This window comes from Dysidea avara, chromosome 9, assembly GCF_963678975.1.
Source record: "Dysidea avara chromosome 9, odDysAvar1.4, whole genome shotgun sequence".
NCBI classification, from domain to species: domain Eukaryota; kingdom Metazoa; phylum Porifera; class Demospongiae; order Dictyoceratida; family Dysideidae; genus Dysidea; species Dysidea avara.
The window spans coordinates 20514509-20535422 of record NC_089280.1 but is presented as its reverse complement, the minus strand read 5'-3'; the positions used below and the strand labels follow the sequence as shown (position 1 = coordinate 20535422).

General features: G+C 38.7%; 1 protein-coding gene across 1 annotated transcript in view; it reads right to left on the bottom strand.

The window, feature by feature from the left end:
* Window positions 1–20914, bottom strand: part of LOC136267575 (protein NLRC5-like) — an 87950-nt gene that overhangs the window by 10295 nt on the left and 56741 nt on the right. Inside the window, exon 3 of the mRNA XM_066062735.1 lies at window positions 6982–7227. Coding sequence (XP_065918807.1) covers window positions 6982–7227 — 246 coding nt within the window. The remainder of the gene's footprint in view (window positions 1–6981; window positions 7228–20914) is intronic.

The window sequence follows — 20914 nt, the reverse complement described above, 5'->3', positions numbered from 1 at the left end:
TAACAGCTGTGGTTCAAGGCTTAAAGAAAAAAGCAATTGTATAGAACCATGCAAGACTGCCATTACCTCCAGGGATCTTACTGGCTTCAAAAGGGGTGGATGCTGATCGATAGTAGTCAATGTTGACAGTGAATACAATGCAGAAGTTCATTTATGGTGATCTAAGGGTTGACAACACTGGTTGATCCATAGCACTTGGAAGTGAGGCTAACGGTACCAAAAACTGATCCATTTAGGAAAGATATGACAGTGTATTTAGGCTATGACTTATGCCCATTATCAACTACCCTGGTATAGGTGGTGTAGAGAAGTCCTGACAAGGGCCAATTCTTCTGGTTTACAAAGAGCTATTTCCTTGCCCAGGAATGCTTAGTGGCAGCAATGTGAGGTACAATGGATCAGGTGGGAATGGATTCTCAGAAGTATGCAGAACATAGTTGTGGTGACAACAGTGGCTTATCAGAAAAAAAAACATTGAGGAGATGAAAGGCTGCAGCGTACACACTGCATCTCAGGGCCCCAAAGGAGATGTTGTATTCAGTGGCAGGCAGTCTTGGTCAGTGACGTAAGTAATCAAAAGAAACATTACTAACTGACTAATTTATTATGTATGCAGACTTGATGTATGTGTGGATGGATGTATGCACATTGTATATAGAGTTGTTGTCTGATTGCATGCATACGAGGATCAGGCAGTGGCATACCATGCAGTACAATGGTACGATAATATGATAGTACTTTATAGTAGGGACCACAAAGGAGTAGGCATGGCCCACAATATAATATCACCCAAAAACAGCCTCAATGTCCCCTGACAATGATGAGGCAGTATTGGTTAGGTAAAACTAAGCCCAAACAAGTTTTCAGATCAACTCGAAACACTTTCAACAAGTTGCTACAGGATTTTAAAAAAATGTTTATTTAATGGAATTTTCTAGTGACTGACTGACTGACTGAGTGACTGACTGACTGACTGACTGCCTGATGTCTTCAGACAAGCGTAACTCGATAACGGCTAAGGCTACGTGCTTGATTTTTTTGCTGTTTGACATCACTTCGGCCTGACAGGTGCCTTTTAGCATACCATAATACATACAATGCATTCTTCATGGACTTACCAGTGCCCTCCTTTGGGTCCCATTCATCTTTGCTGACAGTGAAAAGTGTCGATTTGGTGATAGCACATGATGGCTTCCCTTCGTAACAGACTTGGTAATGGAAATCATCCGTATTAATTTTGTCATAGTGGCCATTTTGATAGCAGAGGTGCTTTTCGAACAGTTCTTGATTCGTATTGCTTTGTAACGGGTTGAACATAGCCAACAACAAACCATAATGGATACTTCACTTTTCAGACAACTGGGGCACGCGACACCATTTCTTTCAGTATGCGTGGATTGCAGAGGTGCTTTTCAAGCAGTTCTTGATTCAAAATGCTGCATAACAGGTTGAACATAGCTGACAACAAAGCGCAATGGATACTTCACTTTTCAGACGATAATTGGGGCACGCAGCGTTATTTCAGATGCGGTATGCATGGGTTCACCAGTCATAATAATTGTTTACAAAAAAGTTAACAATCAAGTACACAAGAAAAGGAATTTTAAACTAGAGTAGGGACCATAGCACATCGATAAAAAGTACTGAAACAAACTAGAGTAGTGCATGATATTAAATCACAGTAAAACAATAAGAAGTGTTATATCCCTACTGTGCTCAAGATACCATAATGGAAATGCACAGTAGGGATATAACACTTCTTATTGTTTTACTGTGATTTAATATCATGCACTACTCCAGCTCATTTCAGTACCTTTTTTATCGATGTGCTATGGTCCCTACTCTAGTTGAACATTCCAAAGTTTTCTGTGTACTTGTAGTAATCACAACACATGAAAAAGCATGACAATCATACAGTATGATAGTAACTGTATAGTAGGGACCACAAAGGAGTAGGCATGGCCCACTAAATAATAACACCCAATAACCAGTCTCTATTTTTCCCGACAATGATGAGGCAGTATTGGTTAGGTAAAACTAAGCCTGAACAAACTTTCAGATCGACCCGAAACACTTTCAACAAGTTGCTACAGAATTTTAAAAATTATTCATTTAACGGAATTTTCTACTGACTGACTGCCTAACTGACTGACTGATGCCTCAAGACAAGCATAACTTGATAATGGCTAAGGCTACGGGCTTGACTTTTTCACTGTTTGACATCGCTTCAGCCTGAGACGTGCCTTTTGGCATACCACAGTACGTACAATGCATTCTTCATGGACTTATCAGTGTCCTCCTTTGTGTCCCATTCATCTTTGCTGACAGTGATCATGAAAAAGTGTCGATTTGGCGATAGCACGTGATGGCTTCCCTTCTTAACAGGAATGCTCCGTATTTCTCATAGTGGCTATTTTGATAGCAGAGGTGCTTTTCAAACAGCTCTTGATTCGTACTGCTGTGTAACAAGCTGACAACGAAGCATAATGGATATTTCTCTTTTCAAACAATAATTGATATAACTGGGGCGCGCGGCGCTATTTCTTCTTTCGGTATGCATGGATTTCAGAGGCACTTTTTGAACAATTCTTGATTAGAAATACTGTATAACGGGTTGAACATAGCTGACAACAAAGCGTAATGGATGCTTCACTTTTCAGGCGATAATTGGGGCATACGATGACATTTCAGATGCGGTGTGCATGGGTTTACCAGTCATAATAATTTATTTACAAAAAAAAGTTAACAAACAAGTACGCAGAAAAATTTGGAATTTTCAACTAGAGTAGGGACCATAACATGTCGATAAAAAATACTGAAATAAGTTGTAGTAGTGGATGATATTAAATCACAGTAAAACAATGAGAAGTGTCATATCCCTACTGTGCATTTCCGTTGTGGTATCTTGTGCACAGTAGGGATATATAACACTTCTTATTGTTTTACTGTGATTTAATATTGTCCACTACTCTAGCTTGTTTCAGTACTTTTTATCAATATGCTATGGTCCCTACTCTAGTTGAAAATTCCAAATTTTCTGTATAATTGTAGTGAATAGGCTTAGTAAGAGATTAGTCTACTTGGAGTAAACCAAGAGATCCTGCTGTTTGCTTGAGTTGGGTCTGAATTGCAATGAGCACTGGGTACAGTGGGAAATGACACCCACATGACTCATCCAAGCCTGTCTAGGTCATATACGGTGGCTATGGGCACTGTGGTCACAGATCATACAGTCACAAACCCAGCTGGGGGAAACTTAAGTAGGTATAAGAAGCTGTTCAATGCATTGACCATCATAGCCAGTGAATTAGCCTAGAATTAGTGAGTATTCTGACTTAAACTGGATGTCAGATGACATTGCAAAAGGCCATTTACATAGTTTGTGGCCTAAATGATGCTAAAATCCAACAATAACTCTTTGTATGATCACAATTGACCATGAACACAATTGGCCACAAAGCCAGATTGCTTATCTTGTTGAGCATTGAACTATTATTATTAATTAAACTTTGGATATATATATACTAGTATATTAAAAATTATAAATTTAAAAATAAAGTAGGAATCCAAGCGATAAAAAATAGTGAAACAAGAGAAGAACGATGGTAGCTATTACAGCATAGCTCGGTGGGAAATCCCTACTTTGGCATGGTATAGCCATTAATTATTTTGTGTTCAATGCCAAAGTAGGAATTTCCCACCGAGCTATGCTGTGATAGCTACCATCGTTCTTCTCTTGTTTCACTACTTTTTATCGCTTGGATTCCTACTTTATATAATTTTTAATATACTAGTTTTTTTGTTAAGGCATACAGCTAGCTATAAACATGTGACTGTTCTATTAGGGTGACTGCTGTGTTAGAGTATCTTGACGCAGCCTGCAAGATGTGCGCTTGCCCATAAAGGGGCGTGGTTTCGATCGATTATAGAGTATGTTGAATCAGCCTTCCAAATTGAAGGTGTGTGGTCACTGAAATACAGCTAGTGCCAAAAGGGTGTGTCATCGTGGTATCAATTGATAGATCGATAATGTGTACAATGAAGAATGGGTGTGACCTTGTGACCTATCGTGAAGCTATCTAGCTAGTACCAGTACCTCCGTACAGTACCCTCCGTCATAGATTATATCAGTAAGGAATATAATCTATTCCTCTGTACAGTAGCGTAGTCTATGCGCCTTAAATAATCTTGTGGCGTCTATTAGCTATGCTGCTTAAAGAAAGTGTTGATACGGAAAATTTACGCCTCGATATGGTTTCGTTGGATGAAGAAGAAGACAAGCAGCCTGATTGAAGATAAAAGAAAAGACAAGGCGCAGAGGGCACACGCTCGTCGGAACCCCAAAAGGCACATCCCACTGGTGAGTTTGCTATTGTTGCATAAAATGGTGGCCGTGCACTCCTTCGTTTGGCCTCTAGGCTTGCGACTGTGATCAGGCAGTCAGGCTAAAATTCAAAGTTTTGGCGATTTTTAAAATTCTGTATCCGGCCACCTGTAACAGTTTTGTTGTATTTAATGCTGTTTTGTGTATTATATGGACTAGTACTATTCCGCAAAGGTGATTTTCGTCTCATAAGATATCTCTAGGATGATTTTTAAAGGCGCGATTTTAGTCGGCGCGCGAAAATTTCACATGGATTCCTACTTAAACGGTACCGTTTGATATATATGTAGTAGTTGTAACATGGGCACGAGTGATTTGCCTGAAATATACACACGAGCACGAGGGCGCAGCCCTCGTGCTCGCAGCCCTCGTGCTCGTGTGTATATTTCAGGCAAATCACAAGTGCCCAAGTTCCCATGTTACAACTAATATATTCCACTTGGGTGAATCACCTGCAAGTGTACATGGAAACTGCTGGAATGCTTTGCGAGTGTATTTATATGGGAACATGTGACTTTCGATTGTGGGTAACGTCGTAAGAGCAACGACAAGGCACTGCTGAGAGGCCGAACGTAAGTGTATCGTCACGAGCATGCAGATCGCTTCTATTGTGGGTACGCAATTTAACACAGGAAGCCCAAATACGAGCTGTTCAGCTCATAATGAAGCTTAAGTGCACTATAAAGTACTTACTATACTAGCCATAAATAAACTAAAGCAGTGAATATGTTTACAGCGCTATAATGGCCTAGCCAATTAAGCGCCACGCCCAGTGTATAAATTTTCCTTTTTCTCCTCTGCAATTAAACTTTGGAACTCCCTTCCCCCTACATAATTAATTCCCCTTCCCTGGATAATTTTTGTAACAACTTAAGTAATTATATCTGTGCATTATAATCATTTGTGATTTCTGCACAGTAAAAACAAATAATAATAATAATAGTCACTACGCGTGTGTGACATCGCGCCAGGTGTCAAAACGGCAATGTAAAGACGATTCAACTACACTAAAGTACTTACTTTACTAGCCATGAATAAACTAAAGTAGTGAATACTATTAACACTAATGGCCAAATCAATTAAGCGCTACACCCAGTGTCTGTGGGACATCCCCACGTGACTATTGAATTCAACATGTTTAATATAAACTAACCTGTAATCTTCTTCATTCAGTAAAACAATCTTCCCCAAGTCCATGATCTATACCTTGGCTCACTTCACAAAAACTAAAACCCACTATCGATCCTGTGAAATGTCGCTATATTAAAGGAGAGCAGTTTCATCAAAGAAATCAAATGATTTCTGAGAATGCTTGGAATGCATTAATGAGAATAGGAGGTAGTATATACAAGTTATATCACTCCTAGGAGGGATATAACTTGTATATACTACCAGCAGCGGAGGAAGTAGTTGATATGAGGGGGGCTCCGCTGAGCTGACCCAGACTTAACCTTGACACTTTTAAGAGCATTATAGATAAGCTAAACAATTTGTGATTTGTAATGCACATTAGCGTGTTGCCCCTGGTGGGCTTTGCTAATTAATAAAAGAAATAAATAGACTTATTTCTATAGTTTGGTAAGGTGAGACCAAAAAAAAAAAAAAAACGTCACAACCAACTCACAAAAGCTTTCCACCTCACCAGCTACCATTTCTAGCTGATAAACTACATAAAAATCCTTACATAGCTCGCTACACACTGACTACTTTATTAGAGTGACTGCTCTATTAGAGTATCTCGATCTTTATCACGGTTTTCAGCCCCACTCCAAGAAAGATAATTTCGGTGTGATATCATTCTGAGGGGGGGCTGGGCCCCCCTCAGCAGACCTAGAGGGGGCTTTGGCCCCCTAGCCCCCCTTTCTGCCGCCTATGTATACTACCCCCTATTCTCGTTACTGCATTCCTGAGCATTGCTCGCAGTGCTATTATACACCTTCTCTTCCCTTTGAAATGTGGTGTGAAAGTGGTATATGTAATAGTTATACCATGGGCAAGAGTGCGTATATACAGGCAAAGCATGAGTGCCCATGGTATAACTAATATGTTCTACTTTAGCATGTAGACTCACCTAATTGGCAAAATATTTAGTTGCTATACCCTTCTCTTATATAGGGAACCGAGTAGGCTGTGATTGTGGGATTGAATTTTGCCAAACAAACTGTGATTGTGGGATTCAATTTTAATACATCAAACAGTAGTTTGATTTTATTATTGCTAATATAGCAATTTTAAGAGATTAGTGTTAATTATGTTACCTTAATTGCTACATTTACAAAAGTAAAAAAACAAACTACTGTTAATGTATTAAAATTGAATCCCACAATCACAGGTTGTTTGGGAGAATTCAATCCCACAATCACAGCTTGCTTGATTCCCTATATAAGAGAAGAGGATAACAGTAAAACATCAAAGAAATCTGATGATTTTTGGATATAGTGTGCACACCTATTAGGTATGCAATGTCTCAAGTTAACGAGATATACGCACTGGTAGCAGTACTGTGAAAGTGGTACATATATATATACATACATATACATATATATGTAACTTAGTAACATTGATGCAATTTCACATATATACATAAATCTGCAAACCTGTTAAATTTTCAGAAACTTGATCAACTGCATTAATCAATTTCTCCCATGTGGGATGTGTGTTCTGCTCCAGCCAATTACCCAACATTTTCCGACAGCATTCTTCACAGTTGCTAGGATAGTTATAATCAATGTTCCTGATTAAATACTCCTCAATGTTGAGTTGTGCGGCAATTTGTTTCCACTTTGAAGCCCATCTTTCTACCACGTAATTGTCAATATCTTTCATTGATGGCTTCTGTACTCCTGTAATAGTGTACATGAATAAATAATGTAAACACAAGGATCTGTAAATAATATCACTTGACTATAATAATTAAATTCCACATAATACTTGCATAACCATGGAGTACAAGTGAGGTGCAAAAATGCACCACATCTTTGCTACTATTAATATTGTCAGGCCTTACCAATGCTTTACACCGCAAACAACGAAAGTGATAAAGTGTGAATAATTTGGAACAAAGGATACTAGAGTCACATGATCTACTGCCTTGTGGTGTGAAGCAGAGAAATGAAAGAAACCAAAAACTGCCAGACAAGAGGCTTGTCAGCTCTGGGTGATTTCTAAAATTACAAAGTCTATGTACTGCTTCTAAAACTAGTATAACAGTGAATTAATTAACTACATAAAACATCACTCTATACAGCTAAACAATACATACTATGCTATTTTTCACTTTAGCTGATTAGTTCTTGTTTTGAAAATACAATATTTTGTATCCCATAATTTATTAACTCATTAATCATGTCACTATGTCGGGAATGGTAATTTCCTTTGGGTAGAAAAGGGAAGTGTTCCATTTCCTTGTGTATGAAAATGTAGAGCAGCTTTGAGGCTTGTATGGAACTTTGCAAGAAAATACGATGGAACTATAAAACAGTTGAGAAGACAATTCTGTGCATAATTTAATTGCGGTTTATTGAAGTTACACTTCCTTAGTAGTGTAGACTAGGAGGCCAGTTATGTTGTATTTGGTTTTTTTAAATGCCAAGAGTCCATTGGGAAAACATTCACAATGTTTCATTGTATTTGCTTCACCGATTTTTAAATGGTAGTAACAATTGTACATCATTAATTTTGTAAATGCTTAAGATATGTTATATTGTAATTGTGCATTTGTACGCATGCGTATTAAGCATCACTAGAGTTGGGCTGGTGAGATAAATAAAGTAATAGTGAACCATGTGATTTCTGCTAAAGAACAGGTACTCAAGTGTAACACTGGGTCTTGGGTAACAGTGGAAGATAAGGAACCAGTTGGTCAATAATTGTGACCATCTTTTGAAATGAGTGGCATTCAAGAGGACAATTGGCCAGGTGTCAAGGCTTTATCATCAGCTCTCAGTAGCAAGAGCGTGTGAGTTTTTTCCATTTTCAACAACTGCGTTTAATCCATTGGTGAATGGAAACAAGCAAGGCAGAAAGTGGTGGAAACGTGGTTGACAAGACGTCTACGTCAGGTCGAAGTCACATATATGCAGCACCTGCTCAATTCAACATGCACTACAGCCAGCCAGCTGCATTGATTAGGCCTAGTATCAGTATTGAACTCCATTAACAACCAGAAATTGATGGTCAAGCATTACAAAAGTCATGACACTTGTAATGTGCAGATGGTATTTGTGGAGTACTCAAGTGAAGCTGCATAATTATGTGTTGTGCAACGAAGAAAGAGAATTGACTGTCCCAGTGGAAATATTCATGACCGAAGCTACGTATGACAGAAATAAGCTACGTATGATAGAAGTTTTGAACATGAGAGTGAACACTCCAGTGAGGAGTCAGATAATGAGCCTGAGGATATAGGACTCTGCATGCACCAGACTGTGGCAGATATTACTACTGAGCAGGACATGCTGCAAATGCAACTACAGTTACAGAACTACTTGAGCAGAAGAAATAAGAATTAAAGAGCTGTGAAGGATGAGTTGTGGGCAAGTTGAAAAGTATACATGATACAATGCTAGTGGCCAAGGACAATAAAATAGTGGCACCAAAGGCCCAGCTAGCTGAAAAGAAGTGGCAAAGAACTCCCAGTTCTGATGCGGATACTGTTTCAGTTGTAGAGAGACAAAAGACAGTGGGAGTAGGCATGGTCACGTACCACCTATAGATTAATTTACTGAAGAAGGTCCATCAGTAAGATTAGATGATTGGCTAACAGTGTTTAATTTTGCTGCACAATGAAATGGCTGGACACATGAGGAAAAGTTAATATAATTAGCTGGTCAATTGAGAGGGTGTGCTGAAGATGAATTAAATCTGTTAGGTGACAATGAGACCAGAGACTTTCAAAGAGCAGTCCACAACCTGAGAGGACATTTAGACCTCTGCAGCAAGGTGCTTGCAGGTCAGAATTTTTGACATTCAATGTAGACAGATAATGAGACCATGGCTGATAGTGTTTGTCAGCTAGAAAAAGCCTTCATAGTTGCCTTTGGAAAATAACAAGCTAGGTAAAAAACAAAAGAAACCATGCTGTATGGCTAACTGCAAGAGAACTTGCATTTGGGGATCTTAAGAAGTCTCAGTGTCTCCGGAGGTGTTGTTCTTAAAGTGTACCAAAGCTCCAGACAATCGAGCTACGCATTTGCATTTTATAATAGTTTTTTTGCAAAGTGTATGAAAACAATAATCTAAGCCCCCTGAATCCCCTTATTGAAGAAAAAAAAGAATTTTGAAGGCTTATATTTGTGACTCAGTCTGACAAAAATGGTCTTATTGCCTATTTAAAAGTATCAAGAAATGCCAGCTTTAAGGATTCAGTGTGTTGTAGCTCACCAATGGTAGAAGCTAAGTGTACCAAATTTTCACAAGATTTACACCAATCTCTTACCTTGATGTGCATCACAGTAGAAGTAGCCAAAAGTTAAGTTTCCCGCCATTTTAGATAGTTTTATACCGAGGTTGACTCTACCAGGCTAGCTCCAAAAGGAGTAGGAGGTGGGGACTGGAGGTGGGCAAGGGGTTATTTTTTAAAAATTAAAGAGGAAGGTGCAGGATGAATTAGGCCAAGTTTTGAGCCATTAAGGTATCAAAACTGGCTAAAATGAAAGGACATTTACATCATATGTCTTTATTCAACTACATGGAGCTGTACAGCCACACACAGCCATCCCCAGGCTGGCCAGAGCTCCATTGGGGCCCCAGACTGCTCGTACAGATCACTACTGTGCTTGGGAAAAGCAGCCAGAAAAAGCAGACCACTCAAGTCTAGCTGATTTTGATTATGAAATTTGATAGTTTATTTATGTAGCTTTGTGTTCTTGATGGAAAATCAAATCTGCTGTCATGGGCAATAAGACTGGTTTTGCCAGACCCTGTCACATTTCATGATTCTTGCTTAAATTTGGTATGTGGGATGCTGAAGATGGAGGGAGTTTGCACTATAAAAGTGATTCCAATGTCCAATTTGAGAAGTGAGAAGGGATCATGGAGCTTTGTATGCATGAAAATTACGTTTCGTTTCTTCCTGCAAATATACTCATGGTGCAATGCGCTCGCTTTCTTGGCGGCACAACACACTACCATGTGTCTTGATATAACCACAAGGATCTGGTGACATGAAACAGAATCACTTAAGAAATTCAAAACAGTACCACATCATTGGAAAATTGCTACTACTGGTTCAAAAAACCACAACATTAAACTTTTTTTCAGACCCCAACAACAGGTGCATAAACGTGCTTTTAATTACACTGCAAATATGTAGTGGTAGCATAGGTGTATCTTAGGGAGGGGCAAGCGGGCTTTGCACCCCCTGACCCTTTTCTTGGCTCCTTTGGATCTTCAGGACTATATCAATATCAGACACTGGAATCATGCATTCACACTGTATTCAGCATGCAGTATAGAAATCCAATGGACAAATAGAAAACAACAGCTATTATACAGTTATAAACTGTGCACTATGAAGAAAGTGAGGCAAATAAGTTTGAATTTTAATGCCAAGATTGAGATACTCTAATAGAGCAGTCACTACTCCAATAGAACATTCGCAATTCTAATGTCATCATTTTTCAAAATTATAACAATACTAGCTACCTTATTTTGCACTTTACCATCAAACAGGTTTTAGCTCAGATAGACTAACTCATTTTTATATGCTTTGCAAACATACACTTTGATAGCTAAATGCTATCAAAAATGCTCCCAAATTCAAACCTAGGGAGTGCAATTTTGAACATTTTCTCAGAAAATTAGCTCATAAAAAGTGTATGTCTTTCACTCATCCAGCTATACCTAACAAAGTTATGTAAATGAATATAGCTTGTGTATGAGAGTTTCATTCTTCTCTTCTTAGTGGAAAAAAACACTGTTTTATCTTTGCCCCCCCACAGCCCCTCCTGACAGTGTCTCCTAGATCCGCCTATGAGTGGTGTAATGGGTACTTGATTGCACAAATTACATCTTATTATATAATCAATAGAAAGTTCATAGTGGCATGTTCAACAAAACATTTTGTGAGGGTCTAGTCTAGGGTTGTTAGCGTAAGCGACCTATTACCGGCAGTTTCATGCCTTATTATCGGCACTGAAGTTTTACGTGAGTTAATGGAGAAATCCTGTTTCGCTATTGAGCAAGAAGTGTGTGTTCAGTTTTATCACAACACTATGTGTAAACAGAGTCATTAAACTTCATTCACCGTACTACCCCGTCCTTGTAAGTCATTTATTTACACAACTACACCACTATTATAATCGTATTGACGTATGGTGTTCATTTTAGTGCAATGCCACGTGGGAGACCCAAGAAGAAGGTATCTTCAAGAAAGAAGCGATTATCGTCTGCGCCTCCAGATATGCAGTTGCCAAAAAAACGTTTGAAATGGAGCAATGAGTCAATGGAGGCGGCTATCCAAGCAGTGAAAGACGGACGATGCAAGATAAAAGAAGCTGCCAGAGAATATGACGTGCCAAGAACCACACTTCAAGACCGCAAAGGTGGAAGAGTTGTTCACGGAATAAAGCCAGGACCTAAGTCTTACTTGAATAAGGCTGAAGAAAGTGAGTTAGCAGAATTTCTTGAGGTCACATCTTCCATGGGGTATGGTAAGACCCAAAAAGAAATAATGGGTATAGTTGAAGCTTGTTATTGCTTTTAGATGGTCATAGCTCACACCATAATATAGGTGTCATCACCATGGCACGAGACAATGATGTCATTATTTTTACACTGGTGCCCCACACTACACACGAAATGCAGCCATTGGATACTGCTGTTTTTGGACCTTTTATAAAACCAGGTGGCAAGAGGCTTGTCATTGCTACATCCAAACAAATCCTGGAAGGATCATTACCAAGTACACTTTCAATGCAATATTTTCTGAAGCTTGGTTAAAGAGCCTTGTTCCTACAGACATAGTGAGTGGCTTCAAACCATGTGGGGTATATCCCTTCAATCCCAAAGCTGTACTAGATCATGATACATGTGAGGCAAATAACAGCAATTCACAATCCAGTGGGATAAGTTCATCGAATGGCGATTCATCCAATACCAGCAGCAGTAGTCATAGAGAATTTACTGATGAGGAAGAGTCTCGCTTTGCAAGAAGGTATAGGATGAGGAAGAGTCTCACCTTGCAAGAAGGTATAGGGAAGGATATGATCTAACTGATCTTAGATATTCTACATGGCTTGAAGTAAACCATCCGACAGAACCATGTCAAGAATTGAGTCAATGCTTTTCAGATGTTTTACCTCTAGAGCCGATAGATATGAGTGCCATGGAATCAACTTCCTCTGAATGTGAGAATACTAACCTCCAAGCAACCGTAACTGACGTCACTCCAGGTTTGACCCCAACTCGTGTTGTTAATCATTCTGTTGATTACCCAATATCAACTGAGCAGTCAACTGTAACTGAGGTCACTCCTGTGACTCCTACTGTTGGTGGCCATCCAATGTCATCTGTTGTACGACCAGTAGATTCTTCTTAAAGCTCTGAGAATGATACACCAATAGTAAGTAATGCATCAACACCAAGTGCTACACCCTCTAGCACAATCCTTACATTTCCTCTATCAAAATATTTGGTGCAGTATGTTGCACCATTACCTGAAAAGAGAGCTGCAACAAGTGCAAGGGTAACTGGGGCAAGGGTACTGACAAGTTCTGAAAGATATGAAATTTTACATAAAAAGAAGAAAAAAAAAGAAGAAAGGAAAGGAAGAAAAAAGAAAGACTTGAAAAGAAGAAAGAAAAAGATGAAGTAGCTAAGAAGAAAGCCAAAGAAAGGTCAAAGAAAGCTGGAGAGAAGTCAAAGAAAACTGAAGAAAGGTCAAGAAAGCTGTAAGGCCACAAAAGAAACCAAAAAGGTCCACTAAGAGAAACTACATGTAGTTTAAGAGCAACAGAGGATACACCATCGCATTCCTTAATCACAACTGTGAGTACATCATAATCTGTTGGCAACTCAAATGATGCAGTAGTGAACGAGACTCATTCTTCAGATACAATAGTGGCAGCTACTGGAGCAAGTGGAAATGACAATGTGTGTTGTGAATGCTACATGACTTTTGAAGAGGATATTGCATTGGGAAATCAGGCAGAGTGGACCCATTGTGGCTGTAGTAGGTGGATGCATGTTGACTGTATTAGTGAAACTGTTGTAAACAGTGATGGCAGCCACAGAATGTGTTCAAATTGTGTTTTATAACTTGACAACATTTTATGTAGCTATAATGCTTTGTTTATTATATTTGGTTAATGACATTTAATGAAAGGCACATGCCACTTTAGGGTAAATTAACATTTGGCATAGTTGCTTGGGTGCTTAGGCAGTGTGTCTGTAAACTTGTTGCATCAGCCAAAAATTTTGTGAGGGCTATAGGGAAGCAAGTGGGGCGAGGGTGCCGATAATTAGTCTACGGAAAATATACGTGATGACGATAATATGTACACAGTGACAATAAATGGCAAGTTACATGGTCTTGGCCTATCGATTGTAGTGAAGTGATCTGAGCTTTGGTTTTCCATTGCTTCAGTGAATTTGACATTTAGTGGTGAAAATGTTGAGTTCTTAGCATATTTGTTTTGAAAGTTACACTGATGTGGAAAAGTTAGTGCCGATAATTGGCAGTTTACGCTACAATGTATATTCTCCATAAGTGAAATGCCTCAACAAGGATTATCAGCACGAACATGACTGCACTAGTACAAGGCATGCCTGTATTGCTAATCTAAATATGTATGTTATTGGGGTGAGCCTGAGCAAGCCCTACATAAACAGTAAGTATGATGCGGCTACTATAGGTATGTATGCATCCATCAGTGTCACAGGTGTAAACAACAAAATACGATGGACATGCCTTTTAAGTGCACAAGCAGTACAGATACTAGTTATTACACAACAGTGGCTTCGTATACATTTAAAGTTTTTAATAGCCAGGGCACTCATTATCCGCTAGCAATTTTGTACAGTGCTAAGGTCTCAGTTTAGACCCTGAGTAGTTTGACAGTCTGATAGAGCATAATATTATTCCTATACTTGGCCATATTGTTAGTAATTCCCAGGATAAATAATACAAATTAGTAGGGGGTTTGTAACTCAAAGTTGTCCCCAGGGGTGGGGAATTTGTCATCTAGTATTTGCAGATCCCCACCTCTGCTCGACCTGGGGTAGGTGGGGCTTGACATTGATAGGTGCATTACTACATACACAACTTCCTGGCACACAGTAGCTATGATGAATGATCGAGCACTTGTTCATCATACTTCTTCCTGACCAAGTTGAACAACTACTGAAGTAGCTAACACGAGTCATTCATACAGCTGAGTGGGGGGACTGGAGTTTAGTTCATTCTGTGTCTTCTGGGTGAGGAACTGAGTGATATCATGTGCCAATATAGACCAAATGTTAGGCAGACTCAGGTTCATTACCACAAAGAAAAGTACCAGCAGTAAAACACTACAACAATATCAGTGATTACAAACGGCTTCCTTGCAGTTGCCAGCTCTTCCACTCACAGTAAGCATGTGTCTTCCGTCATTTGCTCAACTTTAAACAGTCCATATCAAGTGAGCTATCATCACGTGATGCTATATTATAATTAAATTACTAATAGTTCGGGACTGCTCTATTAGAGTATATCAATCTTTCGCGATCTGTTGGTTTCCTCTGCACACTTTCTGTCTTAGATATCTTGTTCTGGATTCAACCTGAATGGGGGTCTCATGACCCCCAAAGACCACCCTGAGTAGGGGCACATGACAGACAACTGTGTAGTTTACAGAAACCAAGAAAATGATGTTTAAAGGATTGCTCAGAATGATTCACCAACAGTTATGACAAGCTTGTTCATTTACTTTTTAAACCAGGCGCACGCCCACAGCCTTCCGAAGGCCGGATGTGGGCGCGCGCCTGGTTTACTGAATTGTTTTCGTAAAAGTTTGTGTGTACCTATCTACATATCTACCTATCTATGTTTGTCCGTACACACCCACGTGAGCAAAATCGTTTAATAACGGTAAAAGCAGCTTTTACGTAAGAAGTAAAAGTGAAATGAAGTCTGTAGTAAACTTCTGCACAGGTGAACTTTGCTCTGAGGTGGTTTCTTTTCGGCGGACTGAAATACGGGTGTGGTGACTTTCCTCAGACAGACTACCTTCCCCTTGAGGTTTTCTAGTCTCGCGTGGCCAGACCGCTTTTTCTCACACGGCGCTTATCGATTAGAAATTATAAGCGCCTGCTCGATTATAATTTCTAATCGATAAGCGCCTTGGGAGAAAAAGTGGTCTGGCCACGCGAGACTAGAGGTTTTCAGGCATTTAGCAACTGAAAAACAACGGTGCAGGCCTCGTACACTACCAGGAATAGCCTATCGCTTCGAGTTGAAAGGGGGCGTATCCCTTACGTACGCGAATGAAAATGAAGAGCAGCTTTGAGGCTTTGTCGAGAGAATTTGTGGGAAAAAACACGTTAGTCACACTATAAAACAGTTTAGAAGATAGTTCTGTGCGTAATATGTTGGCAGGTTATATAGTTTACTTGAACAATAAACTTTCATGGCACGATCACATTGACTACATATGCAACAAAGCAAATCGATTACTTGGTTTCCTAAAGCGAAATTTACATTCCTGTCATAAACACTTCAAAGAATATGCCTACAAACAATTTCTGCTACCATCTATCGAATATTGTTGTGCCATCTGGGACCCACACCACCAAAATGACATTTCTAAACTTGAAATGATTCAACATCGAGCTGCTCGTTTCGTCTTAAATAAGCCTTGGAACAGACACCACCGTGACAGTATCACAGACATGTTAAATGAACTAAATTGGTCATCTTTACAAGAACGCAGAAAGCAAGCACACCTCATCCTATTGTACAAGATAGTTAATCATTTATTATTGGTCCCAAATCGCTGTCTGCCATCATTAAATCAAACTGCTACCAGAGCCCATCATGATCAGAAATTTAATCATATACAATCTTCAGTAAACCCGTATCTCTATTCATTCCTACCCAGAACTATTCCCCATTGGAACGATCTATGTATCCCAAATCTATCTACCATTGATCTTGAAACATTTAAACAATCAACTACTCCTACTTTATAACTGTAACTTAGCACTTATTGTATTTATTGTAACTTAGCACTCACTGTAATGTAGTACTCATTGTAATTCTAGCACTTATTGTAACTTACCACTTACTGTAATTTAGCACTAGTTGTAACCTAGCACCTATTGTAACTTAGCACTTATTGTAACTTAGTACTAATCATTATTGTAACCTAAATTATAGGCACTTATGTTATTGTAACTTAAACTAGGCACTTATGTTATTGTAACTTAAACTAGGCACTTATGTGTACGTACCTTGTACATTAGCGTAAAAACCCTGTTGGGTGTTTGCTAATCAATAAATAAATAAATAAATAATAAATAGAGCCGGTACCGGTTACACTGTTTTGCCGGCTATTTTGCCGGCAGTGGAGGGTATAATACTTAGAATGTTACGTGCATTAAAAAAAAACTTGTACAAAAAACCTAAGAAAGCGAAAAAAAAGTTGTCTAAGCGGGGTTCGAACCCGGGCATCCGTACTCATAAACAATGTTTGTAACGATTATACCACCGGTGCTGCAGCTAGTCATATTATTTAGTTTCTACGTTATAAACATCCGACTGAAGTGACTTCTATGTGAAGAAGAAACCAAAGCTGAACCCTAGCCTACCCCTAACGCTAAGGAACTACTTTTCGCATCCCCTAAAGTTGAATACTCGGGGCAACCTACTAGACGCGTGCCCTAAAGTTGAATGCTTGGGGCAACCTACTAGTGCCGGCACAATAGCCGTTAGTGTTTGCAAACCGGTACCGACTGAATATACACTTCGTAATATGTTGGTAAAAGCGTAGTCTCGTCCTCGCAGACCCATTCTCCGGGGTGGCGCTTATCGATTAGAGATTATAAGTGCCCCACCGATTAGATTAGAGATTATAGGCGCCCCTCCGGAGGGGGCGGTTATAATCTCTAATCGATAAGCGCCACCCCGGAGAATGGGTATGCGAGGACGAGACTAGTAAAAGCGGTTTGTGTAACAAACGCTTCCTTAGCAGTGCATAGCAACGTAATTGAACGAATTACGAATATTTTGCGAAATACGAGAATTAGCTAATAATATTATTGCACAACCCAAAACTACCCTATTGTAAAGTAGTAATACATAGTTGGTTATTTCATAGTAGCATATACACGTGACCCTACTGTTAGCGTACACACGTGACCCTACTGTTAGCGTAACTAACCTTATGGACCAGCTGGACTGGGAATCACTTGAAAGCAGACGATTAAAATTAAGATTATCCATGATGTACAAAATTATCCAAAATGAAATTGATATCCCATTTGATTTGTATACTAACTTTGCAACATATTCCAGTACAAGAAATTATCATCCTTTTAACCTCCTATCATTGCAAGCATCAAAGACCTCATATCAGTCCTCATTTTTTCCAGCAACAATTTCACTTTGGAATGATTTACCTAACCTAGCTAAAGACTCTGATTCACTTGAAGTATTTAAATCTATAATTAAATTATAATTTACTTATTGTATTGAATTATTATTATTAATTTTTTTTGTGATTTGTCTGTACATTTTTCTTCATTTCTGAAGTTGTACAGTATAGGTAAATAAATAAAATGAATAATATACTGTCTATAGTTAATTCTAGATGAGTTAGCTAGCTGCATGGCGCCTGGTTTTTAGAAGTAGCACAACATCAACTTGTTTATTACATAATCGATGTGATGAAACACTACTCTGAACAGTACACACAGTTTTATTGTAACTATTCACATTCAACACACAGGAGTGTACGTAAACTATAGCAGTGATCATGAGAGCATGCAACCTCTGAAAAATATATAAACATATTCATTGTCTTCAATAGGGTTGGGTGATATTGAATTTGTGACATGTGATTATTGCATGAGGCACTTAATGCGATTATTGCAATATTGCTTGTGAAAATTGAAACACAACCACATAGTTTGAAAAGTCCTGTTTTCACTGAGTACTAGTTAACATAATCTTTGCTAACAAGTCAACCAATTGACATAGTTAGCTATAGTATGCATGAACTGTATCAAATATGAGGTCTAGACGAGACACAAATTAGATGATAAATGCAATAATTATTACAAAATGCAATGAATATTGCCTATGCGATAATATTGCGAAGGAAAAATACATGCAATAATGGTATCGCGAGCACTTGCTTAGGCAATATTGACGATTTATTGAAATATTTCCCAACCCTAGTCTACAATTGTAGTCAGTTCATGTTCATCTGAACCCTTGTCTCTTGTCAGTTACATGGGCAAACTTTTATTACCACATGTACAGTTAAATGCCAGAAATGTTTATTAAAAATGCTTTGATACCTACAATTAGATATGTTATAATCAAACCCTACCATGAGAAGCATATCTAAGGATATCGTTGTTAGCAGAGACAAAGCTGAGGCCGAGGTGTTGATAATAGAAATCCTACAAGTACAGGTGTGGGGTTTAATTGGCTTCTATCACACCCTTTGTAGCACTTGACTTCATGAACAATGTGACAATTGCTAAATTGAGGTGTTGACATGCCTTCTATCCCACACTTTGAAGCATTTTACTTCATAAAGAACTACAATGAGGCAAGTAAAGTTGTGTATGGTTTCAATTTTGCTGTGCTTGTAACGATATGATATGGCTTCATGTTACCTTTGATCCAACTGAATGTGTAAATCTGCATGTTTAAGGATTTTAATCTACTGGGGTTTAACTTTCATTACCAGGGTTTAACTATCATATCAATCTATTTTTTAACTTTGCTTAGTGGGATAGCAGAGGCTTTAAAACATCCCATACATTTAGTATGGATGTATGTTTATTAGTCCAGTTCATTAATCCAGTAGTCCAGTGAATTGATACATCATTAGTATAGACAATTCAGACATGCAAACATGTTTATACCATCAATTCAGGCACACAAACATGCTTACAACATGAAAACATGTGTACAACATGAATGGTTCTAGTACAAAAGCATTGGGAGTAAACACTTTTTCACCTCTTTGATATTGTTTTTGGCAGAGCTCAAATGAACACAAACGAGTTCTACTAAAAATAGTTTTCTCTCCACCATACTAAAAATAGACCAGTCCACAACTGAAATTAATACTCCCACATGAATATAATATTAAACTGCAGACAATAGTGACTTAATGTATCATGGTTTTCCTGCATCAAAGGAAAGAATGGAACCAGCCAGACTCTTTTGAACACAGCTTGACTATCATATACTGAAAAGCTTCGTTCCAGCTATATGTTCCACCCATTATACAACATTACAAATAAAGAACAACACAAGAAGTGCCTTTGCAATCAATCCACTGATTATGGAAATTACTGATGATTACCACCAACAAAAAAGCCATTCTGCATTACCGCAAATCAACACCTTTCTTTCTTATCATTTTTTAAAATTTCATAATAGTAGCAATAACATGAAATAGAAATAGCTACATACAGTCAGTCAGTAAAGCCTGGAGTCGAGAAAGAAATGGATTGAACAGTGAATAATTTACTTGATTTTTTCAAATAGCTAGCTAGCTACATGGTGTACATCATGACTATCACTTACGTTCAGAAGCGGTTCTAAACTTTTCAAACGACTTCGTTTCGATAGAACTTTGTGAAGGGGCTGAGCTTTGTTCTGCCATTTCTTTCGCAAGGCGTGTCCGTCCGTGAACGGATTTTAGACAATCGTACGATCACGTGATCTATAATTACTTAATACCGTAAAATTCACGGATGCGTACTCGTGCTAGTCTGGTACATCGCAGACCATATCCGCTGGGGCTTATCGATTAGAGATTATAAGCGCCCTCTGGAATATAATCTCTAATCGATAAGCCCCAGCGGATAGCAAGGGGGTGTCACTCCAATAGGAACTGTACGACGATCTGCGACCGCGGTCAAAGCTAAAGGTCAAACAACGGTCAAGCTGTTTTCCCAGCACGGTCAAAGCTTCGCTAGTCAGATAACACACGTACATACTGAAAACTACACCATACTACTACCATAGATAATATATACCTTACCCGGGATTGGAAACCTGAGTAAATTCAATACAAAATGCGCGATCCGTCAGCATTGCAATAATCAACACCTTACCTTTGATTGGTATGGGTTAATCTGGCACAAGAAGAACGAAGAGAAAGGGCAGATAAGCCTTCTAGAAGCGGAGATGAAAAGAAATTCTTATTATGGTAAGAGTTATTATTATTATTATTATTATTATATTGTTGTTTTACTGGTGTATTATCGTATAAATTTCGAGAGCGAATCTCGTAGAACTCGTTTTGTGCAAAAATGATTATTAGATCGCACCCTCGTGATTCGGGGTTCTGAGAGCACGATAGAAAC